Source organism: Lonchura striata, chromosome 20, assembly GCF_050655825.1.
Source record: "Lonchura striata isolate lonStrDom1 chromosome 20, ASM5065582v1, whole genome shotgun sequence".
In the NCBI taxonomy this organism is placed as follows: Eukaryota; Metazoa; Chordata; class Aves; order Passeriformes; family Estrildidae; genus Lonchura; species Lonchura striata.
Genome location: NC_140722.1, coordinates 9,369,271 through 9,387,970, shown reverse-complemented (window position 1 = coordinate 9,387,970; position 18,700 = coordinate 9,369,271). Strand labels below are relative to the sequence as shown.

At 48.7% G+C, this 18,700-nt stretch overlaps 1 protein-coding gene and 1 long non-coding RNA gene across 6 annotated transcripts in view; one reads left to right on the top strand and one right to left on the bottom strand.

Annotated features, from left to right (window-relative positions):
- Positions 1–1,715: 1,715 nt before the first annotated feature.
- Positions 1,716–16,803, bottom strand: OPRL1 (opioid related nociceptin receptor 1). 4 transcript variants are annotated; one of them, XM_085558196.1, is made up of 6 exons: positions 16,251–16,803; positions 15,207–15,370; positions 14,701–14,973; positions 13,990–14,243; positions 5,561–5,916; positions 1,716–4,823 (listed from the first exon to the last, which is right to left on the bottom strand). In XM_085558196.1, the coding sequence occupies exons 4-6, from the start codon at positions 14,214–14,216 to the stop codon at positions 4,300–4,302; spliced, it is 1,107 nt and encodes a 368-aa protein (XP_085414322.1). In that variant the 5' UTR covers positions 14,217–14,243; positions 14,701–14,973; positions 15,207–15,370; positions 16,251–16,803; the 3' UTR covers positions 1,716–4,299. The 4 variants fall into 4 exon arrangements, with proteins under 4 accessions (XP_085414322.1, XP_085414323.1, XP_085414324.1 ...); XM_085558197.1 differs by lacking the exon at positions 16,251–16,803 and having other exon boundaries at positions 14,701–14,810; positions 15,207–15,673; XM_085558198.1 differs by lacking the exons at positions 14,701–14,973; positions 16,251–16,803 and having other exon boundaries at positions 15,207–15,679.
- LOC144247184 (uncharacterized) overlaps positions 14,197–18,700 on the top strand; it is a 36,903-nt gene continuing 32,399 nt past the window's right edge. Inside the window, exons 1-2 of one of the 2 annotated variants that reach the window (XR_014949672.1) lie at positions 14,197–14,550; positions 16,789–17,656. This is a non-coding gene — a long non-coding RNA (uncharacterized LOC144247184). Of the gene's footprint in view, positions 14,551–16,788; positions 17,657–18,700 lie in introns of those variants that run through there. The other variant, XR_013340891.2, reaches the window with a different exon arrangement.

Genomic DNA, 18,700 nt, shown 5'->3' with positions numbered 1-18,700 from the left:
AGAAAAGTGGAAAAAAAACTGTTTATTAAGAAAGCAAACTTAAACAATATTAAACAATAAAACTTCTTGCCACTCCAAGAGAGACACAAACTCGGAAAAATCCCCTGGGTTGCAGCTGGGCTCACTCAGTCTCTGATCCATCCCTCAGTGCTGGAAATGCCACGAGCCAGGCCCAGAGCTGCTGCTGCTCTCCTGGTGTTCAGTCCAGAGCAGGTCCAGAGAAAGGGGAAAAACCACAGTCCAGGGAACTTCTTTGCCTCAGCTAGCTAAAACTAACTAGAAAAAGCAAAGGAGAGCTCTGTCTCGTTGTCTGTCTGCAGACAACACAGCCCAGGAGCAGGAATGTGGAGGAGGGAGTGCAGCTCTTGAAAACAAACTCCACGCTTCTTGTTCACTCTTGGAACAAGTCTTAAAGGTGTAGAATTTATTATTCAACATAAACAGGGCAGATGACTGGGGATAAAGGCATCATACAGTCAGCCTAGGACAGGCCCAACACAGCTTTGTTCTTTCTGCAGTCGGGCTCTGTCCCACCTGCTGAAGCTGTCTCCAGCCCTGGGCACAGAGGCATTTGGAGCAGGGGAAAGGCTTTGTGCCTGCTGTGGCTGTGGGGAGAGGGATTTCAGCTGGATTCTCACCCAAAACAAAGGACCCTGTCTGACCTGCAGCTCAGTCAAGGGTAACCCAGCCTGTCCTCAGCTCAGCTCTTCCCACAGCATAAAGCCATAAACCACAGAACATCCAGAGCTGGAAGGGACCACAGGGGTCAGAGATGAGCTCCTGGCCTTGCAGAGAACAACACCAAGAACCCCGCCCTGTGCCTGAGGGTGTTCTCCATCCAAACCTCAATGAAAGTGTAAATTCTGCTTCTTATTTTTTGCTGTTAAAAGCTGTACTTGGTGGTGAGTGTTGTTGGCTGAGGGAGAGGAAGGGAGATCTGGTTCTTGCAAAGCCAGATCTCTGCCCAGATTTACCAAGAGTCAAGGAGCTGCTTGGGGTAGAGCTCAGTCTCCAGCTCATCCATTCCTCAGCTTTTTCCAGCACTTGAGTTCAGCCAACCACAGCAGAGAGAATATTTGCTATGTTAATAAATCCCATAATACTGAATAAAGCACTTTGGTTTATGGTTTTGCTATAAGAACTCACCCCTGGACACTTATAATTAACTGAATTAGAAAAATAAAGGTTTCCTTTTCTTTTTTTTTTCTCACCAATTTACTTTTTCTTTTTTAAGAAGAAAGAGAAGGTAATAAAAAACCTTCTCCTGGTATTTACCTGCTTGGGTAGAAATATTGATCTCTGCAGAGAGAAAGCACTTTCCTTATTGCACATCTCACTGTTTGATCCATCTTTCCTACAGAATATGGCCTTGGCTTTATTTTCAGAGCAGTTCTGTAATTTATTGTTCTCCCAGGTCACACCTAACCCCATAGCTCCTGGGAATTGTGGGGAGAGGAGTTGGAAAGAGCTTCTTTCATCCTTCAGCAGACTTCACCTCTAAGCTGCCTGCACTGCTGCCCTGCTACACATCACAGCTGCCCTTTGAAAGATCCAGGGACCCAATTTTCCAGCATTTTCACATCTCCTGTTCCTGTCTTAACTACAGACCAAGTTGTCTGTGTCACAAAAGTTCCCTCTGGTCTCACTTAAAAGGGATGGGCTGAGACATTCCAAATCCACACAGTGAAGTCTTCCAGATTATCATCCAAACCACATGGAGTTTAATTTTCCTTTATTAAAGCACACAAGTAGCCACCTAAATGTCATTTACACTGCGGCAGTTGTAAAAATCACACCAACACAACCACTTCCAAAGGGAATTACAGAGCCAGCACTAAAGGCATCCAGCTGACCATGAGCCTGTAACTCCAGAGGCACAGTACAATAAGGTTTTGCTTTCAGGTGTTTGCTGCTCTTATTACAAACTTCACTGAGCATTGAACAGAATGCCTAAACACATTCACTGCAAGGGCTGTGGAAATACCCAAAAGCTTGGTAAACACACATTTATTGAGTACTTGATTATGTAAGATCGTTGCAGCATAGTCATTGTAACAAAATCCATATTTAAAAAATGCCAAACACTGGAATATTTTTTTTCAGAGGACACAAATCTATTTAAAAACCCAGCCAAGAACAACAAAGGGAGTGTGGCTGTTCCTTGGCCAGCCACTAATGAATGTTCTCCTGCTTCCTAAAGGTAAGAACAGCCTGGCAGTCAGTCCCCAGCTTCAGCCCCAACCATTCCCAGACCCCATCAGGCCATCCCACAGCTGAGGGCTGAGCAGAACCAAGGTCTCTCACTGCCCAGCACTGTTACCACCCACAAACATCCCACCTAACCCAGTTTTCCAAAGGTATGGATGCAGCTTGCCAGCAGCACAGTTTTCAAGGAGCTGTTCTTCACATGCCTGGGTTTATATGGGATTTCCTGGTGAGGGCTCTGGGATTAACATCTACTACAAAGTGCTTAAAGTGCCCAGATTTCCTCCTCCCTCCAGACTGGTATGGGGAAGTGCTAATTGCAAAGTTTGCTCTGGCATACATCCAGATTCCCAATCAAATGTTAATCAGCATCAAAATCCTCCCAGCCTGAGCAGTTTACAAGGGATCTGGGTACTGGGACACATGGGACACTGGAATTGTATCTATATTTAAAGCCCAACCATGAAGGAAACACTCTACATAGAAATATAATATTCAATTCCTTTGTACAGCATATAGAAAGAACATGACAGCATTAAAATATTGGCAAATCAATACATTAAAAATACAGAATCTCATAGATCAGAGCACAATAAATATATTCACATTGGAATCTGTACAGTCCAGAGGACACTGCTGGTTCTCATGTTGGAATTGACCTCCCATGTCCAGGTGGAGGCTGGTGCTTTGCTCCCCCATCAGCACCACTGAACACCACTGCCCAGATTTCCTGGGGCTGTTTTGCTACAGGGACAACCCCAGCCTGCTGCTCTCCCCAGCACAGAGGGCACTCAAGTGCTGAAACTCTTTGGGGAAGCTTTTGTTATCAAGTGAAATGACAGGACATTTCATTTTCCACAAAGCTCTGGCCTACATTGGGAGAGGAAAAACAATCCATGGTTGGCAAGAGGGGTGGTACCTGGGCAGCATTTCCCACATGCTTTCAGCATTGTGGGTCTCTTTTCAGTTAAAAACATAAAACAAACCACAGAACCCCAGGTTTTGTATGGTTTATGCCCCACTTATCCCCTGTGGAGTGGGTGGGACTGTTTTAGGCTGCCTCCTCCCACCAGGAATGTCCATGTCTTCTGGAAGAGCTGCCATTACGACTTCTCCAAAATGGCTTTTCCTATAGATAAACTCACATGTCTATAGGCCACTTAATTCCTTCCTCCTCTCACTGAGGAAGATGCCCAAGGCATGCTTGGTAGGGTGAAATCCTACCATGTACCTGCACCTATTCCACTACAGACATGTATATATACAGACACATTCTGTCCATTATTACACTGAAAATACAGAGTAAAAAAAAAAGTAGTAGCAGCATGTAAATGAGAAATTGTGTTTATTTCCTCAGTCTTTTTTCTTTCTCCTCTTCAGAGCTACACCCTCAGTTCTGACAGTCCCTTCTCCCCACCCTGCTCCCCTCTGAGCTGGGGCAGGGGGGGATTTCACTGCAGATCCCATCTGCAGGAGCTGGCGCTGTCCTTCCACGGCAGTTTGAATTTCTCTTCCTGTCAGCTCCCTCCTCTCCCTCCCTGCATCGTTCCCTGCACGATGACTCATCCTGGAGATGATCTTGGGTTTTGTCTGATGGCTCCTGCCCACTTTGGCTGCAGCAAAGTCTGATTTCAGAGCGATGGCACAGGAGGAAAACCCGCACACGAGCGCCTGGTGAGCCAAGCGAGCTGTTAACATCTCCACCCAGGGAGGAAAAAAGCAATGCAAGAGTTCATACTCTGTCTGTCTCCCAGCAGCAGAAGTGTAAGCCTCAAGAGCGATGCCTATTTTAAACCCTTAATTCCTGAACTCTCAATAATGTTGCAGACCCCCAGGGTTTTGCAGGAATCAGCGGGCTGATTTCAAACACGTTCCTTACTGCAGGATGCACTGGAATTAAAAATGCATCAAATGGGCTCACTTTCTCTGCATGCTCTTGGAGTATCCGGTTTTTCCAACCCCCAGAATTGTTTCCTTGTTTTCTTACCTCTCAGTTTTGGGGTCCTGCTAAAGGGCCGTTATCTGAGTCAGTTCTGACGTGGGGGTGGTCGGACTCTGCTGGGCGACAGCCACCATGGGGATTTCCATGCCTAGTCAGGCCGGATTGTTAGTCCCCTCCGAGTTCTTGCAGGCGTAGGCCACATCCTTGGCGATGCTGCACATCCTGTTGGACATCTGGAGCTCGGTCCTGAAGGCAGTGGGGAAGCAGAACTTCTTGAAGCACGCCTTGAAGTTCTCATCCAGGAAGGCGTAGAGCACAGGGTTCAGGCTGCTGTTGGCGTATCCCAGCGCGGTGCAGAAGCAGGAGATGGCCAGCTCCAGCTCGCTCTCTGCCTTGGCACCCAAGCACTGCACCAGCACGAAAATCTGGATGGGAGTCCAGCAGACGATGAAGACTGCCACCACCACCAGGACCATGCGGGTGATGCGCCTCAGGTTCCGGTCCTTCTCCTTGGAGCCCGAGAGGACACGGACGTTCTTGAGCCGCCTGATCATGAGGCTGTAGCAAATGGTGATGATCAACACAGGGATCATAAAGGAGAAGAGAAAGACGCAGATGCCAAACACTGGATCCCAGTAGTCCACAGGAGAAGGGAGCTTAATTAGACAATCAATCTCTGCAAGAGTGAAAAAATAAAATGGGAAGGGAGATCAGCAAATGCAGATCAAGCAGAAAAGCATCTGCACATTCAGATTAGTTTGGTTAGTTAGGTTAATGGCTGGACTTGACCTTTTGAAACCAGGGTCCTTTTGAAACAGGAAAGCTGGACAGGACGAACATAGGTCGAACCACTATGGTTAATGCAACATTCTCCATTTATTCAAGAGAAGATGGCAGTTTTTATACATCTCTATATAGTTTACAGCTAACAAAGGCACTCTGATTGGCAAGTTAACATTGTTTACCTTTGCCTTAAGGTGGTCAGGCTTTTCACACTGCAGCTCTACCCTAATTCACACTCAGATAGCTCATTACTTTGTAGTTACCTTAACATAATTTCTAACTGCACCACAACTAATTTCTTACAGCGTCAAAGGATTCTAGGCCCCACCAAGGCTGCTGATCAGGAGCCTAGTCTGAGGAGTAGCTCAATTCTCATTCCAGACATAAATCATGCCTTCTCTCTCAGAAATTCTGCAACAGGCTTTCCCAACCTAACATAACAATTCTATGTTTAATGTTCAATTCCTCACATAACAATTCCATGTTTAACACTAGAAAAGCAGCAGCAGTGCTACAGAGAGGCAGGGGCAGGGTTAAGATGATTTGACAGCAGAGACCTCCCCCCACTGATGAAAGTGGCACCCCTGTCCCTGGGCTCTCCATCCCTCCCGTGGGTGCAGTTTCACTGACCGTTGTTCTCGTTCTCCGCAGATCCCATCACCATGGCTGGGATGCCAAAGACAGAAGCCAGTGCCCAGATGCAAACATTGACCACCTTGGCCTTGTGGGGCGTGCGGATGTCCAGGGCTTTGATGGGGTGGCAGATGGCGATGTAGCGGTCCACGCTCATCATGGTCAGCGTGAAGGTGCTGGTGAACATGTTGTAGTAGTCAATGGAGATGGCAATCTTGCACAGGACATTGCCAAAGGGCCAGAAGCCCAGGAATGTGTCTGTTCCCTGGAAGGGCAAGGTCATCAGGCACAGGGTGTCAGCCAGAGCGAGGTTAAAGATGTAAATGTTGGTGGCTGTCTTCATCTTGGTGAATCTGAAATGCAGGAATCAGCAATGATTAGAGCTCCCACCTGACCATGATGGGTTAGACACTGAGCTTTACCAAAGAAGATTCTGCTGCTTTCAAAAGGAGAACCTTTCAACCTCCCACAGGTTTATCAACGCGAAGTTCAGCCCATCTCCTACAACACCCCAAAATAGTCCCTCCACAGTCAGTTCCATGGCCAGCAGAATCATTCCCTCAGATTGCCAGTGAGCACCATGGAAGCCTGAGGCTGTCACCTCAGATGGTGTTTCTTGAAAAATTACTTCAATAAGGCAAACTTAGGATTTCACTACCTATGGCTTCATTGTTAGAAGAATGGTGAGAGCTTTAGCCAGTAAGCTGATTTGAAAGGTGCAGGGGTTGATCAGCCATTTGATATGGGCTCATAGCCAGACAGCATGCCTAATGTGACCTGTCAAATCAGAACAGGCAAAATGGCCAGCCCTGGCCAACCAAAAACTGGTAAGGAACTAGGTTTGAATCAGAAATCAAAATATCACAATGGATCTTTCTAGGGAAAGGAGTAAAGTCACAAGTCAAACCCTAAGGATTTTTTTGTCATTTCAATATTACTTTTACCACACGAACTGACTGCCCCAAAGGAAGAGTCACCTTGCTCTAATGGCAATCATCTCCTTTTCACACTTGGGAAATGATGCAGAGCCAGCTGTGATCACCTATCAGGGGGGACGTGCAGTGTCTGCAGAAACGGGAGCTCGACAGTGACTCTGTGACTGAATTTAACATTTCAGCTCCAGGATATTCCTCTCATGGGCAGAATATACTCAAATAGGTATAATTTTAAAACTACAGCTCATCTATCATTTACTCTACTAATGGCCTTAGCAGAGACGTGGCCAAAAATGGCAGACATGATGTTATTAACGGAGTGCAAGTTCATTTGAGGGTAACGCTTCTACCCGTAAACTGCTGCACTATTTTCAGCCTGATACCTGTTAAAATACTACAGGGTCTGATTTGACTTAAAGAGCTCTTTTTGCCAATTTGATACAGAACAGCAAGCCCAGAACTTCCCTTCCAGGTCTGTGCCCTCCCCTGAGCTTCTTCAGCTCTTGATATATTATTTGAATGCTTGGCAAGACATTACCACTGGCATATTCTGACCACTGCTGGGACACATGGTGACCTGGCCATGTTTGCAAGAGCAGCAGAGAGGAGAGTCACAATCAGACTATAAAGTCTATTTTTTTTACCTGCCTTGGGGCTCTAAGCTGAGCTTGTATCAGAAGTCTGAAAGCAGTTTCAGAAAGCAAAACCAAATGATCTTATTTTTGAGCCTAAAAGCCAAGTGAAGATTTTGGAGGTGAGCACTGATGGAAACATCGTTGGAAATACTTTGAGGTCCCCACACGTTGGAAATACTTTGAGGTCCCCACACAAGCCTGAGTAAGGCTTTTCCTGGCCCAGAAATCAATCACAAGTTCTTAGAAAGCCAGCCCAGACAAACTTACAGAACCAACAGCAGTAGAAGGAAAATATTGGTGCCTTTCCTTTTGTGATGGGATGAATGAGCAAAAGGACTTTGCAAATCCAACATAACCAGGCAGCTGCCAAGGCTTTAAGATTTGGGATTTCCTAAGGAGAATTACAGCAGCCTCCAGTGGCCTGAACTCCAGAGGAGCATCTCAGGGTGGCTGTGTCCCCAGCAGTGAGAAGTTTGGGGTATCTCAACCAGCCCTGAACTCAGGGTGTGCAGAGCAAATCTTCAGCTCCTTCCCACATCCCTCCAGCCCCACTGGCCCCACTCCTCCCAGACACTTCCCAGCATGAATTCAGAGTCCAAGTACAACTGGCCTGCCTGGCCCTGCAAAACCCTCAGTGCAAAAATCCCTGTCCTCTGCCTCCTTCCTCACCAGCCTCTGGAGGTGATGACAGAGCCACCTTCCCCCATCCTAACACAGGACACTCTGAGGTGACTGTCCCACCACTTCCTTCAACCCATATTCCAATAGAATTTAAAGCTGATTTTGCACTCTTGAAAGGGGGTGTAATTAATTTGCACCTAATTAATTACTTCTACACCACTTTCTCTGCATGCTGAGAGCCAACAGCCACTGTCCCAGCCAACCAATGTTCCCAAACATTTCCAGAATGCTCAATACACAGAAAAATCAATCAAACACTTCTCTGTGGATTAACCTCTCTTTCTGAGAGTGTTCTTTCCCTTAATCTGCACAAAAAAAAAAAAATAAATAAAAAAAAAAAAATTAAACTCTCAAGCTTTAGGAGGCACCTCAGTCTCCTCCCCCACAGCACAAATGTGCTGCAGATAAACCTGTGGATTCCATGGAGGACATTAGTTCCCTGCTGGGCCACTTTTTGCACTCTGCCGCAGAGGTAATTTCCTAATGGAGCCTCTCCCACAGGGCAGTGCTCAGTTCTCCATCCAGCCCCCCCCTTTGTCACAAGAGAAATCACTTTGCTGTGCTCTCCTGTTCCCTGGGATGCCAAAGCCTGAGAGGAATCAGCTCAGCACTTATCTTCCCTCTCCTTTTGGGTATGTGGACCCTCTGCTAAGGGGAATACACGGTCTGAGAGAGGAGATGAAGAGCAGCTCATTAAGGGTATATAGGTAGGTAGGTAGGTAGGTAAACAGACAGACACACTCTTGGGGCTTTAAGGACCTGCTCCTCACAAGAACAGATTCTTCCCCTGGCTGAGCCTCAGGGTGAGCTGCAGAGCTGTTGGTTTTGCATCTTTCCCTTTTCCACTCAGCCACAGCAAGGCTGCAGGGCAAGGGCTGGGGCTAAGGACCAGCTGGCTGCAGCAAACCACAACCCAAAATGGAGCTGCAGACACCAGGGCCAGAGGGACCAGAGCAAAGCCTGCAGTTCTGCAAAACCCTGAGCATTATTTCCAGGAGCTCTCTGCCTCTTGGAGCCTCCTGATTTTGATATGTGTAGCTCCAGCTAATTAGGATGCAGACAGTGTTGTTCACCTTGAGCATCTCCCTCCATGCCCACCTCACACCCTGGCAGCAATGCCAGCCTTTGCCCCCATGCCTGGACATGCTCCAGGAAGCAAAACAGAGCAGAAGAGGCTCAAAGAGGATTTTTACTGAGCTGCTCCCACCCTGTGATGGTGGAAATCAGCCCCAGTTCTCTCCCATCTCTGCTCCCAGCCCTCGGGTTGTGAAGCTGATATTTGATCTGGCACGTTCTGTCATGATTTGTGTCCCCTCAGCTGTCCACCCACACCGTGCTCTCTGCATCCCTGCTGCTCTGATCACCATACCAGAGCCCCCTCAGCCTCAAACTTCTGACCAGTGCAAGATGATTTATTCTTAATGGTTCAACAGGCCCTGAAAAAAACACAGAGAATTTGAGAAGGACAAATTTAAATTAGTCTGGACTCTGAGGCCAGACACTACAGCAAAAGCAGCCACCAGAACAGCACCTAAAAGCCTATAAATTACCCAGCAAGACAGGGACTGACTAGCAGGGGCTAGTAAGGGAATCTGCATCCAGCCAGGACGAGCACACACTTTGGGATCTTCTTGTCCTTGAGCCTCACCTCTGTGCGAGGGGACAGCTGGGAAAAACCAGCCCTGCCCTGCAGGTGCTCTCTGCAGACCACTGTGGATGGTGCTGCCATGCCAAGGGAGGAGGCTCTGTGGCTGCAAAGGCTTCAGCAGCTCACCCAGGGGCTCCCAGGGATGCTCCCACATCCCTGAGCAGGTGCTTGGCCACCAGGAATGGTGCTCTGGTCTAAGGAGGGCATTCATCAGCACCCACCCTGCAGCAGGACATTCTTATCCCTGCACATGGGCCAGATCTGCCACTGCTGACACCCAGACTGCTTCTGGGAATTGCTCAGTCTCTGAAAAACATTGGGAACCAAGTCCCATATTAAACATCACAGAGTTACTGCTGCATTTGGGCAACTCCCTTTCACCCATCTCACCACAGCCAGGTGAAACAAAGAGCCCCTCAACACCCACTGGAGCTACGGGACCTGTGTTAGCAGGGGCCAGATGTGGCTATTATGGGTCATGTGGCTAAGCCCAGCTCACCTGGGCTGATGGGGACCCAGAAATCAGGGAGCTGCAGACCTGTCCTTTGCAGCCATTTCCACAGCAGGATCTCACCTCACCATCCTCACCCAGCTCCACTCACTCTCCAGAGAAAAGAGCCCTTGGTGTGGGTTTCATTTCTCCATAAATAGCAATAATTTATGTGTATTTATTTTGTTTTTCAAGGAAAAACCAAGAGGCAGATCTGGAAACAACAAAAGTCTCAGATGGCCCCACTCCTATCTGCTGGGTGCCCCCTGCATGAAACACTTGCTTCATTTCAGCTCTGAGACACACAGCTGGTCCAGACTTTTCCCTGAGAAAGCTTTCTATTAAGAAATCAGCATCTCTGAAATGTCATAGTTAACTTAATTTCCCCCATCTCATCACAGGCAGCTGCCCTCACCCCTGTTCTCAGGGACTGAGGCAGTTTTCAAGCAGAACAACAGCTGGCACAGCATCCCCAGGCAGGCTCATGGTTCAGGCACCTCCCCATCACATTCCTCCTCCTAAAGCTTCACCTGGAGGCAGCAGATGAAAATGTAGGAGCCTGACAGCCTTAAACTGCCCAAAACATTGCTCAAAATGCTCTGAAAGGTGTTCTGCCATAGAGAGAGCTGAGCATCCCCAGCATTTTGCCAGGCTCCCAGCAGAGAGATGCTATAGCAATGAGGAGTGCCCCAGAAATGAGGCAGCATTCCCAGGGGGGTTTGAACTGGAGGAATGGATTCTCCAGATCCCCACTGCTGAGCATCACAGCAGCATGGTGGAGCTAGGGACAATGAGCTGCACCTTGTCCCTTCCCTGGGTCACCAAGGGTTGGCAGAGATTTGGGGACTATGTCACACCCCTATAAGAACACCTGGGTCAGCCCCACCCCCAGGACCAAAAGTACAAAAATACACCTTCCTTCCCCTTTGCTTTCCTTCCTAAATACAAAGCTCTTTGGCAAGCAGCCTTGCAGACTTCAGTTAATAGCTAGGAGGGATCTCAGCAGCCTGGTTTTCCCCAAACCCTCTGTTCAGCTGCTTGTTTCACGTTCATTAAGAAGCAGAACAGGAAATATATGCAGAAGAGAGCAAACAGCAGGAGGAGGAGGGAGGGGAGGCATCGTCTCTGCTGGTGAGGAGCTCCAGGATGAGCCAGCAGAACAAAGCCACAGGCAAGGCAGGTTCCCACAACAGGCCCTTCACTGTCCAGGAAATCGTGTTCCTGACAAGAGCCCTTCTCCATCTTACCCAATTAGTGCTGCTCAGCCCTGAAAGGGATTGGCAGTCACATGATGACCGTCTCTATAAATTAATTGTTCCAAATGTTAAATCATTCCAAATACAATAGAGATGTAGGCTAGGTTCTGCATCAGAGGGGAAAGCCTAGAGGAGGCTTTGAATTTGTACTTTTGCGTGAAATACCGGGAGGTTTAAAACTTTTCCCTTGGTGCTGCAGAAAACTCATTCAGGAGGAACAAAAAAAATGAGCTTTTCTGATGCCTCCAATTTCCTTGAGTGCTGGTATTAGAGTCTTTTTATTTCCCAACTCCCTCAAAAATGGGAAACAATTACTGTCTATAACACTACCAGTCTTTTTCTGGCAGGTAGTATACCATTTTCCTATGGGCTGTGTAATATGTTGAAGCCTGGTTATCATTGCCAAAGCACAGAAAGAAAAAAAACTTGTTGGGGTGCACATTACCTACAGTGATAAGGGTGCAGCCCAGAGGGTTTGCTGATCATTTTTCCATTAATTTATCATTATGAGCCCCTAAACCCTGTGTTGACTTACCAGCAACCAACTTCCAACCTACTGAAAACCAGATGCCATTCAAGACATGAAGCATCAAAGCTCTAATCTGAGGAGAAAAGCATGTGCTTGAGAAGCTCACCAGTATCATCCTTGTTTGGCCACAATTTGGCAGCTTTTCATCAATTTGTGCACGTGGCCAGGGTAAAGAGTTTGATATTGAGTCCAATTCACCCTCCTGACCTGAACAGACAGGGCAAGGAGAGAAGAATCCTGGGCAGAGCTGACCAGAAGTTGTTGCCCATCAACTCAAGGGTCATTGCCTTGGCTCTAACTCAGTGTTGGTCTCAGCTCAGTACTGAGCTCCCAGGGCACATGGCTGGGGAACAGCAGCCCCTACATGTGCTCTAGCTCAGTTATAACCTCCCCAGCACACACTTTTCATTTCTGAGTAAAGAGAAATAGGGAAATGGAAAAACCTGAGGGAGATTGGGGTGGCACCTGTCTTCAGTTTTCAATTGTACAACAAGAGGACACAAAAAGAGTTGCATTCCATGGGAAATTCTATTGCAAAATCCCTGAGTGCCATTTATCCAACTGGAAGGTAATACAGCCAAAAAGGAGTGGAGCAGAAACCAGTATTTTTCATGGTTAGCCATGGCACAGGTCCACCCTGCCCGGGCCCCAGTTTGGGACACTCATATTACTGGTGATGCTGCAGCCCCAGCCCTGGGCAGGGCCAGCAGGGTCCTGCTGTGCACATCCCACCAGGCCTTTGCAGACAGGGAGAAGATTTCTGCCCAGGCTTCTCCTTACACACATCAAGGCTCATGCACAGGGTAAGGACTCCCTTCCTCTGCTGCACACGAGCTGGCATTCCCATGCAGCCACATCACAATCGTCAGATGTGGGCTTCCAGCTCCAGAGCCTCACTACTCACACACTTGCACACACCCACAAACTACTCCAGCAATTGCTACTACACTGAGAGGAACTCAAGCTGTCCAGACATGGCACCAGTGTGCTGCAAAGCTCCTCTCTGCATCTACAGACTCCCCAGGACTAATGGGATCCCCTCTCAGTGCCATGAACTGCTCAGCTAAAAGATCACAGACAGGCAGCCTGATGAACAGACATGTCACTTTGCCCTTGGAGCAGAGATTGAACCACTCTTCAACAACCTCTGGTACCAAAGACCTAATTTTACAGCATCTCCCCAGCCAAGTTGTAGTTATTCAGGGGAAAGATGCTCTGGAAGCAGCTGGGCTCCTGGCAGGAACAAGAGAATCTCATCAGTGTCTGAATACCTGCTAAATACTTTCCTCTTCTGTTGGAGGATTCAGCCTGTCTTTTCTGTGCTGGCAGAGTCCACCTGCACCAGGAATCTGCTCCAAGATGTGGATAAAATGGAAGCTCCCTCCTTAACATGCAGGGTGCAAAGATCAGAAGGGGGATGCTGGGTTTAACATAATCACAGCCCTGAGAGCTGCACAAACTTATTCTGTACTTACAGGGTGAACAAGGTTTCTGATTCCCAGAGCCAGAGGGGTTTGAACCATTCAAACAGAAGCAGACAAGGACATGGAGGATGAAGTGGTGCATGCTCGGTGCTGTCCCTCTGCTAAGGTCCCCCCCACCCTCCTGACTTCAGCACAAGGAGCCAGAGAAGTTGCCCTCAACTCTGCAGCATCCTCTCACATCTTACTTAAGTCTGCAGGCTCCAAAGGGTTGGAAGACTTACATTTTCGACTTTTTTTCTCCTGTAAGAGTAAAAGGAAGCTTCCCAGCAGGCTCTTTCCTTTGCAACAAGGTTCAGCTTTGGAAAGAGCCAGCTTCCAGATGGAGCAGCACCTGCAAACACAGCTGGGGTGCCGGACACAGCACAGGAAGGAGAGGTCCCATTAAGGAGCCAGCACACCCTGGCAGTGGAATGCTCCCAGCACATTGCCCTCCCCAGAGACATACAAAATCCCTAAAAAGACAAAAAAAAATTTAAAAAAAAAAATTTTTTTGAGCAGATCTGCTCACTCCATTCCATTCTCTGGGTTAAACTTTAGGAGGCACCAGAGGGCAGCTGAAAACTGGCAGAAACCTTCATCACAGCCTAGGAAGGGGGGAAAAAAAAAACAAACAAAAAACCCAAATAAAACCAAAACAATAAAACAAATGCCACATCATTACCTCTGAAGCACGTCTCTAACCCCAGGGAAGAGCCTGGCTGGCAGGGATGGAGGGAGGGAAGGTCTGCCCCGCTCCCAGCCTCCCCGGGAGCCTCCCCGGTGTCCTACCTGACGATCACATACATGACGGAGCAGTTGCCCACCAGCCCCACAATGCACACGATGGAGTAGACGACCACGATGGTGATCTTGATGCTGAGCGGCAGGAAACCGTCCCCTGTGCTGTTGTTGAACCAGTTGCTGGGCAGAAAGCTCAGGTTGAGCATGGAGGAGTCGTTCAGCAGCTTCCTCAGGTCGGGGTCTTCAAAAATATGGGCAGAGAAGAGCGGGTCCATCGTGAAGCAGCAGCCTGCGCCAAGGACCTGGGGCAGCGAGAGGCAGCTTTAAAATCTGCTGATCAAACGGGTGGCAGGGGACTGTGGCAAGGCAAGTGCACGAGAAACGCTGGGGAAGGGTGATTTATCACCAGGGAGAAGGATGATTTACTGCCACGGAACACAGCCCCCCTCCCCAGGAGCATTTTAATGGGATGCAACCCCGAGAGCCTGGCGCATCCCGAGCGCACAGGGATCACGCGTATCTCCACCCCGCCGGCTCAGGGGACTGCACACATCATCCCTTCTCCCAGGGGCTGGATGTCCCCACCTGCCTCTCCCACCCCGCGGCTCGGTGAGTCCCCCACAGGCGGTTTTGTGCCCCCAGACCTTCCACTGCCACCCGAGAGCCACCGGGGCTCCGGCACGACCCCAGCGGTCCGTACCACGCAAAAAGCAGCAGGAAAAGCCCGAAGTTGGCAATAAACCCCAGCCGGCTGCTTACCTGCGGCAGGTCCCCTCTAGCGCAGCTCCGGACCTGGCTCCGCTCCCCGCGGCCGCATCCAGCAGCCCCGGGCCGGGGGATGGGGGGGACACGGGACAAAGCCGGGGGTTCTGCCGGTGGAGGAGGGGAAAGGGCTGCTCTGGCAGGCAGGGCTGCTGCCAGCGCAGGGGGCTGCACCCCGGAGCCCACGTTTTTAAGGAAAAGGGAGGGATGAGGGAGAGGGAGGGAGGACGGAGGGCGGCTGGGCAGAGCCAGGCTGCCGGGCTGCTCCCACTGCGTAAGAGAAAAGCGGGAGGGGGAAGGAGGAAAAGGGGGGGGGAAATGATAAATAACCAAACGCGGCAAAGGGAAGGCGAGCCCACACCTGCGAGCCTCGGGCAGCGTCCGCCCCCCGCCCCGGGGAGCTGCGGTGGCCTCCCCGTCCCAGCCCCGGCGCGGCGAGGGGGCACCAGCATCCCCCGGCCTCCCCAAACCCACCCTGCCCCAGCCCCCGACCCGCAGCCTACCTGGGGTGGGCTCCCAGCGGGAGATGCTGGGAAGAAGGGAAGAATCGGGCAAGGCTGCTGGGGAGAACGGGATTCGGGAAGCAGATTCCTCCCTCCTCTGCAATTGTGCAACCTGAGCGCTGTTCTAGCGCAGCAGCAGCGGAATGGGGAATCTGACCTAGAAACTGGCAAAAAAAATTACAAGGAGGAATGGGAACCACGGGGAGAAAATTGTTATTATTTAGTATTCTTTGGCAGCATTAACTAAAGGTAATTTTGGTAACCCAGACCATCCTGCACTTCTTATCTGAGTTAGATACTCCAGAAGCTGCAGTGGTAAATTCCTTACCTCAAGGTGGGGTGATCCACACAGAGCCCACAGGTACCTGCAGTTCCCCAACTGGCTGTGGGACATTGACCCTGATAAACTAATTTCCCAGGAGCTGCAGAGTCCCCCAGGTAGGCCAGCCCCCAAAGAGGGGGCACAGAGGACTTTGGGACCCACTCCCAAAGTGGTTTGACTGCTGACTACCAGAGCCACCTGCTCTGGCGCCTCTGGCCATCTGCAGTGTTTCCCCAAAGAAGCCATTTCCTGGGATTTTGGGGAAATTTCTCAGTGCTGGGGACACAAGCAGAGACACACACTGATCAGAGCAAATTCAGGGCACACTTTCCCAAGAGGTGGAGAAAAAGAAGATAAGCTCTTGGGCAGCAAATGTTTTTTTCTCTTCCCAACCCACAGCCAGCCCAACAAAGAGCCTCCTGGGCCCCAGCAGGCAGCCAGGGCTACTTTGTGCTCCTGCTCTCCTTTAATGCATACTTGGGGATATTTAGCACAAAAGCTGCACCTTCTTCACCAGGAACACAATGCTAAGGTATGGTGCTGCATGGCAATTTTCTTGAAAGCTTCAACAAGAGATCTCAGCTTTAACAGGGACAAGGGAAAAAAGGCATGACCCAGAGTTTCAGCCCTCCTGTGGAACAGAACAGTCTCACTGCTTCAAAAATTGAGGTTTTGTCAGTCCATTAATGAGAGTGTGAAATAAATATTAGACCAGACATTACCTTAATTGTCAGTGGATTGATTTCCAAAGGCTGAAGCAAGGACAGCAGTAAATCAGTGCAAGAGCTCCCAGCTGGACAGCCCAGGAGCTGATGGGAAGAGTGTTTGCAAATTCAGCTCTGCTCCTCTCTGCTGGCTCTCACCCCAACAAGTGCTCTCAGCCCTTCCCACACTCCTTTATGTTCATGCAGAGCAGCAAATACAGCAGGTTCACCTATTTATCTGGTGGTTTTCCTTCTGGCCTGAGATGTGTTTCAGAAAAGCTGCTGGAAAAGGGATCAGGAATGCTCTTTACTGACAGGCAAGATTTGTATCTGGGACAAATATCCTTCCAAAACTCCCCCTCACCCATCCCTCTAGCTGCTCCTCAGTGTTCATCCCTGCTCTCTTTGCATGGGGAAGAAAGCCCAGGATGGTCATGCTGCACCTTCAGTCCCAATTCTGCTGCTTCACATCATTTCACTCCAATTATAAATTCAATAATGATGAGATCTGTCCTTCCAGAATATCTCATGGGATCTAAACACATGCTCTTCTCAGGGTCCCCGGGTGAGAAGAGGACAATTATCTCAAGAGCGTGATTGCCAGATTTCTTCTTCATTAGAAGACACCTATGCACCAAGGGAAGGAAGACAACCTAAATTTTGTCAACATTACCCAAAAAGGATTTATCCCAGCCTATTTATTTGAAAAACAGAGAAGCTCTTCAGTGTGAAGGTTTCTTAGCAGACAGCAAGGTAACAAAAGCCAAGAAAAGAACAAGACAAAAAGCCACCCTTTTTCCAGGTGATGCCCAGGGAGCTTTTGGGGAGACAGCAAATCTCACACACCATTATGAGGTGCTGAATTGCAACAGAGAATCCAGGGCATCAACATGCAAGTGAAAACACCTTCCACTAGAGCAGATTGCTCCAAGCCCCATCCAACCTGGCACTGAATGCTCACAGGGATGGGGCAACCACACACACCTTTACCATTTCTGCCTCCAAACTGCTGGAGCATCAGCACAGTCTGCATCAGTTGTGGATGAAAAATCCTTAATTGTTTCAGGATAATCCAGTTCAAGTGCCAGTAATTGCATCTTCTGCCATTTCAACCAGTTTAACGTTACAGACATTGCTCCTAAATGTGGAGAACCTTTGCTGATTCTACAGAAAACAACCCTCAGCCACCTGCATCTCCTAATAGCAACAGCCCACAGGGATTTTTTTTATTTTTTTGCCTTTCCTTTCAGGGGGTGAAGACGTCTGCATGTCAGAGCTGTTTTGTCACCTTTAGCACGGTTTGTCAATCTGTTTAATCAAGGCCATCATGAGCAGAGAATTAATTTTTCAAGATGTAAAATCATTTTTTCATGCAGGGAATGAGCACCTGGCTGGAGAGGAGCAGGAGAAAGGCTGGGGGGATGTGGAGTATGCCAGAAAGCAAAGGTTCAAAAATGCAACTGTCACTCCTGGGATTATGGGCACCTGATTAATGGCTTGCCAAAGGCTAATTAGCTAAATTTGGACCAAAACCACTGGTAATGGGTGATATTAGGACATTAATTAATGATGCCAAAAATTTAGCAATGATATATCCCTTCCTAAGGCAGGGGAGATAGAACTGAATAATCTTTACAGATTTATGGTCAACAGAGCATCAGGGAAACAAGAAAAAACAATAAATAAAAATATGAAAACATATTTTCTTGAACCCTAAATCCCACTTTTCCAGAGCAGTCTCTACAAAGGGATTCAGTGTTACTTCACTGAGACAGTGGTGATAAATCCTGTTCCTTGCATGGTGCTATAAATCATGAAACAACAAAAGACAAGAAAGATTCCACAACTGGATTATCTGCCCTCCATGGCCAGCAGACTCATTCAAACAATGAGAAATAACATCTATTAAAAAGAAGAGGACATTGGCTTCTTCAATATTTCCAGTAATACATATTCATTGTAGCTTTTGTATTTCCTCAAGTCAGACTCATTTTAGAGATGACAGAAACCTCTGCAGGCTCTTTTCTGTGCTGCTGAGCATCAGACTGAAAAGAAAACCAGAAACTGTTCCCAAGGAGAAGTGATGGGCCTGGGGACAAACCCACTGTGGGGAAAGGAATCCCACGGACTGCAGCGTGTGTTGGGGTTTACCTAAATCCCAGTCCCAGCAGGGGGAATGGGGTCAGTGAGATGTCACAGGCCATGTCCTGCCTGGTTCAAAGTCCCCATCTCCCTTCCATGATCACTGAACTTCCCAGGAACAGAAGATCTGGGAGAAGATCTCAGGATGCAAATGGCAGGGAGATGGTCCAGCCCCATCAGAGGTGGCTGATCCCAGTACATCCCAACACTCAGACCCAGTCACAAAAACAAGCTGAGACATTCACACACAAATTTTAGGCCCAGCCCAGCAGAGAAAGGCAGCTCAGCTCATCCATCATTCCTGAGGGGCAGCTTCACCTGCCCAG

What these genes read in the sequence shown, in the direction of transcription:
- OPRL1 (XM_085558196.1), bottom strand. Translation starts at nt 14,216, where the DNA reads ATGGACCCGCTCTTCTCTGCCCATATTTTTGAAGACCCCGACCTGAGG. An exon ending in GTCATGTATGTGATCGTCAG is followed by an intron (nt 5,917 to 13,989) that starts GTAGGACACCGG and finishes CCTGCATTTCAG; the next exon opens with ATTCACCAAGATGAAGACAG. An exon ending in TGCGGAGAACGAGAACAACG is followed by an intron (nt 4,824 to 5,560) that starts GTCAGTGAAACT and finishes TCACTCTTGCAG; the next exon opens with AGATTGATTGTCTAATTAAG.